Here is a 13,393-nt window from a genome sequence, read left to right as displayed (position 1 = left end):
ATCACCACCAAAGTTTGCACAGATGCCCTTTGTGTACTGAGGGACACCATAGGCTAAATATGCCTAAATTTAGTTGGAGCCCCTATCCTGAACATTACCAGTAGGTGCTCTCAACCTGGGCATCATGGGGTAGGCCATACTAGTTTAAAATATATGATATAACCTACCTAATGTTTTTCTTTATATTCAAGGGAGGCTGTAGCCTGCCCCAAGCACACGTTTAGTGCAGCCCTTGGCAGGACACCAGGACATGGCAGGGTCTACTAATGCACGCAACCACCCACACTCAAATGTGACTAACTAAGAATCAGCCTAATTAGCTTATCTTTGTGAAGTCAGAATAAAAATGAAAATGCCCAGAGGAAAACTCACATAGATGCTTTAAGAACAGAATGACCCCACACAGACAGCAACTATGTGTGGGACTCCAACTGAGGACCCTGGATTGTTGAGGTAGCAGCACTAACTACTAAACCACTATGCCATCATTTAAATGAATTATTAAAGTATACACATCTTTATATTAATTTTATTTATTCATATATATTTTATAATTGTATATTTTCATGAATTAATTAAAAACTGTATATGTTATACATGCATAAGTTTGTGATATACTGGATATTGCTGCACCCCAATCCATAATCACCCGTACAAAAATGTATTTGTTTATGAAATAATGCAAGAGATTTTTGCTTAAAAATTCATGTATATTCTCACAAGACAAATATATGTGTTTCATGTGAAGACAGTTCCACCTAAATATCTCCTTCAACAAAGGTGCTAGTTATTGCCGTCACTTCTTAGTGTAGCGGATGGAGGTACTTTAAAATATTCTGAAGAATTTTAGTGCTGCTTCAGCTATCTTTTAAAGTACCTGTCACAGTACTTCAGAAGTGCAAAGACATGCTACTCTTCTTTATTATCCAAGCAGGCAGATGGCAAACACAGGATCTTCTAAAATATTAAGGCTATTTTCAGCACTACATATATTGATATTTGTGACATGCATTGGTAGAAAACAGCAGAAATATTTTCATAATCCATTAATTATTTATGGAATCTATCTACTGTAAATATATATTTACAAACATCCAATCATAACTTACTGATTAATCAGTCTTCATTTTATATAGTGTTGGACAAAATATACACAATATATCACCAGGTGCTGTAAGGTGTAAATATTAATAAAATATAGCATGAAAACTAAAAAAATCATGAGTGCAAGAAACAAGCAGTAATGCTAGTCAAGGAATGCAAGAATGAAAAGTGAGTATTGCATTGTGTAGTTGGAGGAATAATTCCTTATAGAGAAGTTACAGCACTGCAAAATATTGCTTACGTCATTTTGAAAGAGCTAATGCCATGCCAAAAAAAATCTAAATTGAAAGACTGAAGATGAGTCTTTAGCCTTTAATTGACTTGTTATAATTAACAGAGCTGCATAAACAGACAGCAGTAGTGTAACACAGGAAGCAATAAAATTAAGACAAGCAACCCATCACCTACCAAAACTTTGAATGGTGTGAAAAATGGAATTAGAATATCTTAGTTGTCTTACGACTCAAATCACAACAATATACAGAGAGAAGGACAGACCAGTATTCAGTGTTTTTAGTTTTGATAGCTTTATAACTAAACACTCAAGATTTAATAATTGACCACTACCTTATATTGTGAATGGAGAGAATATTATAGAACAAGATGAAGTTAAAAAGGATGGAACAGTTCAAATATATAGGATTAGCAATAACAGAGGATGGAGGATACAATCAAGAGTGTGACTAAATAATTTGGGTTAAGGGTGAAGTATATAAAATAGTGTCCAGACCAGCATTGTTATATAGATCTGAAATCTAGGCAGTTAAAAAGGTGCATATATAGAAGGTAGATGACTTGAGATGGATATGTGGAGTTACAAAGCCTGATAAGATCAGCAATGAGAAAATCAAGTATGGTTAAAGTTGTGGAAATCTCACAGAAAATACAGGAAAGAGGATTAAAGTGTTGTGGGTATATAATAAGAAGAGAGGTAAACAATGTGGGGAGTTGAAGCATGGATATGGAGGTGTCAGGATGGAGGAGTAGAGGATGACCAAAGAGAAAGTGGATGGGCTGTGTAAATAGGGACCTAAAGGAATAAGGGGTAACAGGCAACAGGAGCATACTGCAGGTGAGAGTGATGGAGGCTGGTCCAATAAAGTGACCCCACATGAAAGTGGGAAAAACTTAAGAAGAAGAACATATTTTGATAAACTGATTATAATATAAAACTCTGCCTTGGCCTACCCACTTAACAACTTTTGTTTATACTTCTCTTATTTAATATTAAAATATATGTTCTTTTTTCTCCCAGGGTCTGCATGAGTTTTGCATGGATGGTCCCGTTTTTCCTTCCACATCTGTAAAGATGTGCATGTATGTTAAGTGTTACTGATACTTGGACCTATGTAAGTGTGAATTAATATACTGTATACTGTATGAGTGTCTCTTGTGATGGACTGGCATTCCAGCCAGAGTTGGTTTTTGCCTTGTGCTTGATGTTTCCAATAGTCTGTGGGCCTCTTGTGATCCTGAATTTAATTAAGTAGGTTTGAGAATGTTATGTTACATTATGCTAATTCATTCTTACTCAACTAGCCTATATGGCCATTAGTGAAACAAGTTCACTCCTGCCATACTGAATATCTTTCTTTAAAATCAACGTTGCAGTACACTTGCAAATGTTGTGATCTTTTGTAGCTGATAACACTACTAAGTTGGAGTCTTCTTTTGCAAAGGAGCTTATTGGAATATTTAAAAGGGGTGGATACTTGTGGGTTGTCTAGATTTACATTTATTCTGAGGACAGTCTGCGAGGCACCTAGATTTGTTAACTTATTCATTAATCTGTTTTCTGGTCACCTTTCCGGTGCTCCTAGAGGTTCGAGCAACGGAAGGAAACGCAAAATCAGAATAATCACCAGCTTACAGCATTACATTTTCCATTTCTTATGGGCAATGAAAATGTTGTGTTGTTTGCAAAGGACGAGAGTAGTATTGAGCGAGAGAATGGAATCAGAAGATGGCACGGAATAATCTGAATTCAAGCAGGGATTGTAACCAGGAAGACAATAAATACTATAGAAAAGCTCAAGAAGTATAGCAAGAACCGCGGTCAAAGAACACAGCAGTTTTTCATACAGTAAATATAAAAAGGATACAGGTAATCCAAGCTAAAAAAAAAGTGATAACACTAGTTTAGGTACTACAAAAATGTATCTACTACTCATTTGCTATTATGTAACAAGACCTTACTTAACAAAGGCTTCTTTAGATCTCCATAACACTTACAAAATGTCAGTAAAGTGTTTATTCATCTCTTAAATGTGACCTACTAACAAAACTTCACTTTGGACTAGTCTGATGAGGCTTAACTGAGATACATTTCTCTTGATATTACATATGTAGTATAAGATCTGTGAATCCTTCATATTAACAAATAATTTTACCCTCATGTCAATATGCCACACTGCACACAGATGAATAACCTATCTACAGATGTTTTAGAAGTCTTATGGGGGCCAAAAGTGGCCTTTGTTAAGGTCTTGTTAGATAAAAGTAAATGAATAATACCAAAACTAAAGTGTTACCAAAAATTTAAAACATAAATTGCAAAATATAAACTCAAAAATAATAATAAGACATGATGCAAAAGTTTTTGTGTTAGTGAATACAATCTTGGATGACCAGGAAATGCCCAATGTTGACATTTAAACCATTACCGCCATCATGTCATGCATCACACACTTCTGACTGTCTAGCCTAGCAATGACATATTAGTCATCAACAAAACTATCCTAAAATGGGGATAAAAAAACAAGACAGTGCAGTCAGGGAGCATTTTTCATTTTTTAACAACATTAAAAACAAGCAAAATAAAGTAAATTTTGACTTTCAGAACCTTTCAAACTATACAGATTTTAATTTTAAGAGCCAATGAACAATTGAAAAAAATTAAAATCAACAGTCTAATCTTGATGGTTACTACATACTGTAGTTACTGCTAAATACTCCAAAACTCACTGATATGAAATTCAAGCAAACAGATAGAGATGATAAAATTTTTCTCTAATTCTTTATGTTAATGGTAATTTTTGGTATATGAATAAATATACCATTAATTGCCATTTTAACTCCTTGCCTAATTCTTGCTATTTGAACATATGGCTACTGAAGCAGTGTGACTTTAGAATTTACACTGAAATGTGTGACATTGTTGCTTCAGTCCCCAAACCTGACCCACTGTGTGACCTTGAGCAATCACTTGCCTGTGCTCACTTTTGTCACACTATTGCATATTTTTATGGACACTGTGTAGGGGGGTGTTGAAAGGAAAATACACAGAGAGAAAAAATAATTAGGGACGGAAAGTAACAAAGGGAACAAGCTGATAAATCAAAGAGCAGGTCAGGGACAGATTAATGTGAGGGAACAACTGTTAAATTCTGAAATGCTAAAATAGAATCAAAAGTTACAAAAGTTACAAGTCCATTTTAAGGTTGTTTTAATTTGTCTCTAACTATCTCTTAACAAAGTAATTTTGATTGAGGATCTGAAAGTCTGGATGTTGGAAGCTGTACACTGACATCTTTATTATTTTTGATGATTAATCTGTGGAAAGCACCTTGAGTTGCATGTACATGTATGATAAGGTGCTACTGTATATAAATAAAGTTATTCATCCATCTTCCAACCCGCTATATCTTAACTACAGGGTCACGGGGGTCTGCTGTAGCCAATCCCAGCCAACACAGGGCGCAAGGCAGGAAACAAACCCCGGGCAGGGTGCCAGCCCATCGCAGAAATAAAGTTATTATTATTATTATTATTATTTATTATTAAATGCACCAGACATGATTTACCAAGTGACCTTAGTGTTAAGTGACTGACAGTGGACATAGCAAGTTTTAACAAAGAGTTTCACAAAATGGCTGTGGTCATCCAAAAAAACAGAACACAAAATGGCATCACCAGTATAACAATAAACAATCACAAAAACAAATGTAAATAGTTTAAAATTTACTGCATCCCATAATAAAAGTGCCCTAATGCAGCTAGAATTTATATGCTGCTAAATAAATACTGAAATTAAAAATGATGTACCTATTTTTTATATGAAACAATATTGCAACAAAGATTCTAAAAAATATTACACAAAATAATATTCTGTAAGAAACATTATTTTGACCTACATGGGCAAAATATGGAAAGTGGAAAATGGAAATATGGAATTAAACAATGGTAGGAAGTTTCATCACTCTTTTACAACCAGCATATTCTTTCTCAGAAATATCATTGATAACTCACAAAGGGGTTGCTTTCACGTCATGGGTGCCCCACCGGGCACCAGCGCGTGCATTTGACATGGAGCATTGTTGACTTCCTCATGTAATTAAGATTCCAAACACCAAAAGCTCAAAGTCTAAACTTTTTCTTTTCTCAGTCGAAAATTCCCTTTGGCACATTAGGCCATCATTACAATCTTTATGGACTGCCCTCAGTCAAGGCCTCCAGGCAAGAGCCTCCACACTATTTTATTATTCACTTTTGGTTGCAGTAACTGTAAAAATCAAACATAAAGGTGTAGCCGAGCCCGAAAACAACAAATTTTGTCTCATGTGACAGGAGTAAAAACAAATCTCCCATATCTAAACAAGGTTATTGAAAATTTTAGGATTTGCTCCTCAGCAGTGTGGGTGTTATGAACAACATTCTTCATGTTTGCTCCATTTTAAATGGACCACCTCCATTTCTAAAACTCATTTTTTGTTCACAGAATGGCACTATCCATCCATCTTCCAACCCGCTGAATCCTAACTACAGGGTCACGGGGGTCTGCTGGAGCCAATCCCAGCCAACACAGGGCACAAGGCAGGAACCAATCCTGGGCAGGGTGCCAACCCACCGCAGAGAATGGCACTATATAAAAGTAAACTGATTTGAGTCAACAGCATGATTAACGTTTTTGCTTTCTGTACAACCAATGTTTGATGCTTATTTTTGACTGTACGGCTAATCTCCATACCCCTAAAAACATTTATAACTTGTAAGCATGTCAAATTTCTACTAGAAGACAACTTGTTGTTCTGACCATTTAATTTTAAAAAGGTAAAGCTAACATCACATCTGTCTAGTAATCATGTCAAAGCAAATGAAATAGCCAAGTTATACAGCATTATTTTATGATTACGTATATGATCCTGACTTTGCAGAAAATGCTGTGTTCTTTGCTGAGTCAATGGAGGTTCTGACTGGGGCTCTGAGAGACTGAATGAAGAGTTTGAGTGTACAGTCTTGCAATTGTCCTGGATAAAAACCAAAATCCTGGTCTTTAATGATCTCTTGGGCACAGCCATCAGAAGTGTGTCTGTCTGTAGAGGGAATGTCGACCTCGTTTACTTACCTCAGCAGCAACATTCATGTCTCTGGTGACTCTTCATATGAAATCAGAAGATGAAGTGGGAGAGCATGGGGGGGTCACTGGAAAGGGGTGTATGACACTACTGAGATCTCTGCAAAAGGAAGAAGGTCCAAGTCTTTAGAGTCCCAGTGCTTCCAGTTTTGCTATATGCTTGTGACACATGGACGCTATCCAGTGACATGTGGCGAAGACTGAACTCTTTTGGTACTGTGTCACTTCGCAGAATCCTTGGGTACCACTGGTTTGACTTTGTACTTTGTGTCGAATGAGCGGTTGCAAATGGAGTCCCGATTGAGGCACAGTACCTGCAATGTGAGGGAGCATCAATTACGGCACAACAGCTGTTCTGTCCTCCATTAAAATGTGTTCATAGGGGACCTCTAGTGGCTAAATTAGGTATTGTTTTATACTGCTATTAAGACTCCATCTTGAAGCAAGCAGCACATAGAGAAGCAGGTGGCAGACATCCATTTCCATCCGCTGTTTATTTGCCCTTGTAAAGGCATAATCTACAGATATTTTGTTTCTTTATTAGTATATACATTGTTGTGAGTTTAAGTTGTTTCTTTTACTATTTTGTAAATGTTTAGTGTGTATGTAAATATATATGTATATGATTGTTCAGGCCTATTTTATGCATTTGAATATGAAGCAGCAGGATGTCTTTGTGCTAAAGAATCTGTTTCGTAATATTTATGCCATTTCATAAGGAAATAATAAAGTAGTTTATGTTAAATTTGAAGGCATTTTTAAAGAAGAATTAGGTATTGCTTGTTAATTTACAGTTTCACATCACTTCCATTAAATGCCTGAACATCACCAGTGCCTTGGGTGTTTGTTGAAGGAGTGTTTAGCTCGCTGAATAACTATGTACGCTAACGCGTGGTGAGGGCAGAAGAACAGCCATGTGGCGCGATTCCACAAAGGAGATCCGGTTCGCAGGATCCTCATTTTTGAGGACTCAAGCAGCTGGACCTGGCCAACAGGACACCCATGTAACATCTGGCTGTGGCGGATAGAATGTCTTTTCGAGAGGGTGGGACAGGACCACGTGTCTGCCTTAGGGGTTGCCAACCAGGATCCCTATCTGTTTCATGCTCCCCAACCTGACACGACCTGATTCCATTTGAAGGAGCATTCTTTCTTTATTTCTAGTTATTGCACACTCATTAAAAATGAAAGCATTGGAGGCTTACATAAGAGGAATGTCTTTTTTATTATATAAAAGACAACACTTGCCCGTAAATAACTAGCGAGGTTCAAGGAATTGGTGGATTTAATGTTTAAAGAACTCTGAAATAAACAAACAAAAAAATTAAAAGTTACAAAACCACAACATTGTCTACATCATTTGGTACAAGGCATTGTTCAGAACTTCACAGTTAAACTGCAGCCTGCTTACAAAAGATTTATTTTTACATTTTTTGATGATTAGAAATGAGTCTGTCTGTCTGAAGGAATAGAACATTTGCAGTAGTATTTCTAGTTTTTAATTGTAAAAGCTTCTGAAATTTAAACAATTCAGAATTTACCAATAGCAGTCTGCAATGCCACTATGATTTACACCTCACAAGCTTGTATTAAAGTTTTTATAATTCTGAAAAAAATGATGAAAATGTCAGTATTTCAGTATTATTATTATTCAATAATTTTTATAGATTTCACTGTCTTTTTTCATTGTCAACTATTTTGCCCTTGGATTATAAAAGAATTTGCACAAAGGGTTGTTGTATAATGTTCACTGGCACATAATGCACATGTTAAATACAGTGCTATTATGCTTGATAAGTTTTAAAATAAAATACCTCATATGTAAAAAGGTTTTATAATTTAATTCATCAAGAATGCCTTCCTGCCCTTGTTCTTACAGATGACATGATTATCTCTCATTAAGTTTTTTAAATGTAATGGCATCCACATTTAAAGCTAGCAAGAAACAATTAAGTGTGAACACTTCAATTAATATTCTTTGTATTCTTACTCATAATATAAGTGATTTTCATTTCCTTAACAATTTGTAATGCTGCATAAAATTCATGAGTAGGAGTACAGAGTGGCAGAAATGAGTCAACCTTTTGTGGGAGATTTAAGATGCCAGAAAACAGTATACTTGTGTAGTAAATAAAAAATCAAGATGGTTGTTTATACAACAAAACAATAAAGCATTAGTGCTCCACTACATTAAACGATATGTATATACAGGTGTGTATATATATATATATATATATATATATATATATATATATATATATATATATATATACATATACATATATGTATATGTATATATATATATATATATATATATATATATATATATACATATACATATATGTATATGTATATGTATATATATATATATATATATATATATATATATATATATATATATATATATATATATATATATATATATATATATATATATATATATAGTGACAGTTTTCGGTCCTCTCAACCCCTTGAACCCTCTGACCACTCTTCAGACACCAGGTAAAAGTCCAATAATTATTTATTCGGACAATATTAAAGTGCACAAAGCACCTACACTCCACAATACTCATATAATAATCAATAATCAATAATAAACCATCAATACAATCCTCCACACTCCCAGACATGTTGCCAACGCTCTGGTGTTTCACAGTCCTTTTTATAGTCCTTGACCCGGAAGTGTTTCACCCTCTCTGTCTACGTGACCTGGAACACTTCCAGGTCAGATAAAAATTCTTTCTTCTTCACCCTGGAAGCACGTCATTCCTCCTGTCCATGTGACTTGAATGTACTTCCGGGGCGTAGGGCAAATAACCCTTGTTCCTCCCTGCAGTGTTCCCTAGCTGCCCCCACGGCATCCAGCAGGGTTGGGGATAAAAACTGCATTGTCCAGAATTCCCTGCTGGCGTTCGGGGCACCTCCATGCTTCAGAAAGGGCTCCACCTGGCGGCCTGGGGGTATTGGCCGGGATGAACGGTCGGCCACATATCACAATATACTGTATATATATATATATATATATGTATGTATGTATGTTTGTATGTATGCATATTGTAATGAAAACAGGGACATCAGTGAACCCCAAACCCCAACACAAACACACCAGCACAGTTCTGAGTTAAAATAATGGAAGGTTTATTACAAAATATCTCCAAAATAACACAAACTTAGGTTTTCAATTCTCCAGAAATCAATCCTCCTTACAATTCCTTTCCTCTCACCATGGCACTGCCCTTCTCCAGTTAAGTGTTGCCTTCCTTCCTCCTGGCTCCTAACGGAAGTCCCATGAATTGGGGAGCGCATCTCCCTGCAGCGCCCCCTTGCAGCACCCACGGACCCCAGCAGGGCTGTGCTGCCAGATTACAACTCCCTGCATTCCCTGCTGTTTCCCAAATGGGTGCTGCCATCTAACTCCTGGGGGAATTAAATACCCCTCTGCAACAGTCCTTCCCTGTCTTCTTTTCTCCCAGCCAGGGGGTACACATCCGGTCGGGATGCACTTCTGTTTGCTTGGTAAGGGACTTGCCCGACATCCGCCTGGGATGCCCATATATCCTGTGTAACTCCCTACTCCCTACAATATATATATATATATATATATATATATATATATACACACAGCGGTACCTCAGTATACGTCCGCATTGAAATAATGTCCAACTTGGTATACAACCTGTTTAGACGTGAAAAATTTTGCTTGGCATATGACCTTTGTTTGGAATATGACTCACTTGCTAGAACACCGGGTGTGGTATAGCGGGTCCACGGCTTCAAAAAAAGTGCCAGGTTTTAACCCATATAGCTGTGTTGTTCTCCATGGGCGCAATTGCATGACTGTGGGGAGTTAATGAGGTAGTTGGAGCAAGTCGCACCTGCACAGGTGGGCTGTGATCGGGAAGAGTGATACTGCATTTTTAACCTCGGATTTTATCAGATTTATTTATTGTTGTTTTTATCCCCACAGAGCACTTGTTTTTATGGATATTTATTAAATAATTATTTATTGAAATGAGATGCACTGCACTTTTTGTTTGGACACTGATTTTTGTTTTAAATTAAAGCACTTGGCATTCTTGCACTATCCCCTGGCTTCATTTAAGAATTGTCCTTATTTTTCAGCTCTTCTCGGTGACATTACCGACACTGTCGTGTTCTGGGCTCCTTGTAAGGACCTATGGGAGCGTGGAGCGGACCTGCATCATCACACCATACGCTACCCTACGCTGCCCATGAGCTTCAGTACGCCAGTTGCTAGCATTAAGTGAACAACCCGTGGTATAACTCTGTGAGTTTTCATGTAATTTTGTGTTTTATCACGGAAATCTTTAGTAAATTCATTAACCATGATTTCTAAGAAAGTTAATGAGAAGAGCCGAAGAAAATGGTTCGGATCACCATGGAGGCGAAAAAAGAAATTGTTGAAAAGTATGAAGGTGGCATGCGTATCCGGGACTTTGCTGCTGCATACCGTATGCCGAGAATGACGGTATCTACTATTGTGAAAAACAAAGACGTTATTAAATCGGCTAACGTTGCAAAGGGGATGAAATCTTTTACCAAACAAAGATCAAGGACATTAGAGCATGTTGAAAAATTGCTTTTGATCTGGATAACAGAAAAACAGTGTGCTGGTGATAGCGTATCGGAGGCAATGATTTGTGAAAAGGCAAAACTGATGCATGCTGATCTTTTCAAAAACAAGGCAGGAATGAGCCAAGAAAGTGAAGTGTTTAAAGCCAGCCATGGCCGGTTTGATAATTTTAAGATGAGGACTGGCATTCACAGTGTTGTGAGGCACAGAGAGGGAGCCAGTGCTGATAAAGATGCCAGCAATGATTTTGTTACAGAGTTTGGGGAATTTGTGGAGGCTGAGGGTTTTGTTCCCCAACAAATTTTTAATTGTGATGAAACAGGCCTATTTTGGAAGAAAATGCCTAACAGGACCTATATTACACAAGAGGAGAAGGCATTGCCAGGGCACAAGCCAGTGAAGGACAGGCTAACTCTGTTGTTCTGTGGCAATGCAAGTGGGGACTGCAAACTGAAGCCTCTACTGATCTACCACTCTGAAAACCAGAGGGCCTTTAAGAAACATAACATGCAGAAAACTCAGTTACCTGTGATGTGGAAGTCAAACAGCAAGGCTTGGGTAACCAGAGAATATTTCAGTGAGTGGTTTAATGTTGTATTTGGGCCAAGTGTAAAAAGTTATTTAGAGGAGAAAAACCTGCCTCTGAAGGCCCTCCTCATAATGGACAATGCTCCAGCTCACCCTTCAAGCTTGCAGGACTATGTGCTGCCGGAGTTAGACTTCATCACTGTAAAGTTCCTCCCACCTAACACAACTCCTCTCATTCAGGCCATGGACCAGCAGGCCATCAGTAATTTCAAGAAACTCTACACTAAAGCACTATTCCAGAGGTGCTTTGAAGTGATCTCTGACACAGAATTAACCCTGAGAGAGTTTTGGAAAGATCACTTTACTATCGTCCATTGCATAACTCTCATTGACAAAGCCTGGCAGGATGTTTCCTACAGAACAATGAACTCTACTTGGAGGAATTTGTGGCCAGAAGCAGTGACTGAAAGGGACTTTGAGGGCTTTGAGGCTGTGCCTGTACTGGAGGATATTGTCTCTCTGGGCATGTCCATGGGCCTGGATGTGAGTGATGGTGATGTGGAGGAGTTAGTGGAGGGGCACAGGGAACAGCTGACCACTGAGGAGCTGCAGGAACTTGAGAAGGAGGAGCACAAGACTAAGGTGGATGCACTCTCTTCAGGCTTGGAGGAGAAGGAGATAAAGGAAGCTCCTACTTCATTAATCAAGGAAATCGTTGCCAAATGGATGGATGTCAAAAACTTTGCGAGAAGTACCACCCCAACAAAGCCCAAACAACCCATAATAGCATTGTCTGGAATGACCAGACAATGTTACATTTCTGAAACATCCTGAGGAGAAGGCAGCAAAGTTCTTTGGACAGATTTTTAGTAAAAGTCAAACCTGGTGAGCCTCAACCAGGTCCAAGTAGGGAAAAGAGACAGAAAAGAGAAAGAGAAAAAACACCAGAATTTCAGATTCCTGAAGTTTTATTGGAAGGGAACTCTCCTTCCAAACAATAACATCTCATCCTCTCTTCTCAGCACCATCCTAGTAGGAACTCGACTCTTAACAGCAAGGTAAGTGAGGTTAAATTTTCATTTATTTCATCTAATTGCTTTTATATTTATGTATTTTAGTATTAAGCAGTGTTTAAATTATTTTATACAACTCCATCAATGTATAATATGCCAATAACAATAGAATTTTTTTTCATTGGAACGGATTAATCATTTTCTCTTTATTTCCTATGGGAAAGATTTGTTTGGTATAAGTCCTGTTTGGTATAAGTCCAAGGATTTGGAATGGATTAAGGACGTATACCAAGGTACCACTGTATTTACATATATACTGTGACGGGCAGCCATGACTATTATCTGACCGTGACGTCAACTGCATGGAAGGATTGGGAGAAACAGAGTATCAGCAGGACAATACCTTCCTTGGGACGCTAGTGGGTATCACCCCTGGGCAGCTGTGGCACCATGGATTCCTGCAGGGTATGCTAGGAGTTGCAGTTTGCCACAGCCCTGTTGGGTTCCACTGGGGCCACCAGGGGGAGTTGCAGAGCCCTAAATTGGGCTCTTACCACACCTGGGAGTGATTTCAGGTCCCATTATTGAGCCACCTGGAACACTCCCAGGGCCATCATAAAAGGAGCTGCCTCACTCCATTCGGGGAGCCAGAGTTGGGAGGAGGTGGATGAAGCATGCCTGGAGGAGTGGAGGGGAAGGACAAAGGGAGAAAGAGAAAGAAGAGAGAAAACGTATGTTATGCTTTATATGTATTGGGCTGTGGGGAGCAGAGAAAAGTGCTCCCCAGCTGTAAATAAAATG

At 38.0% G+C, this 13,393-nt stretch overlaps 1 protein-coding gene across 1 annotated transcript; it reads left to right on the top strand.

The window, feature by feature from the left end:
- Positions 1–10,940: 10,940 nt before the first annotated feature.
- Positions 10,941–12,413, top strand: LOC114652785 (tigger transposable element-derived protein 1-like). The gene has a single exon (XM_028803101.2). The coding sequence runs from the start codon at positions 10,941–10,943 to the stop codon at positions 12,411–12,413; it is 1,473 nt and encodes a 490-aa protein (XP_028658934.2).
- The last annotated feature ends 980 nt before the right edge of the window (positions 12,414–13,393 follow it).

Source organism: Erpetoichthys calabaricus, chromosome 5, assembly GCF_900747795.2.
Source record: "Erpetoichthys calabaricus chromosome 5, fErpCal1.3, whole genome shotgun sequence".
Taxonomy (NCBI): Eukaryota; Metazoa; Chordata; class Cladistia; order Polypteriformes; family Polypteridae; genus Erpetoichthys; species Erpetoichthys calabaricus.
The sequence above is the reverse complement of the archived record's forward strand: the minus strand, read 5'-3'. Positions and strand labels throughout refer to the sequence as shown.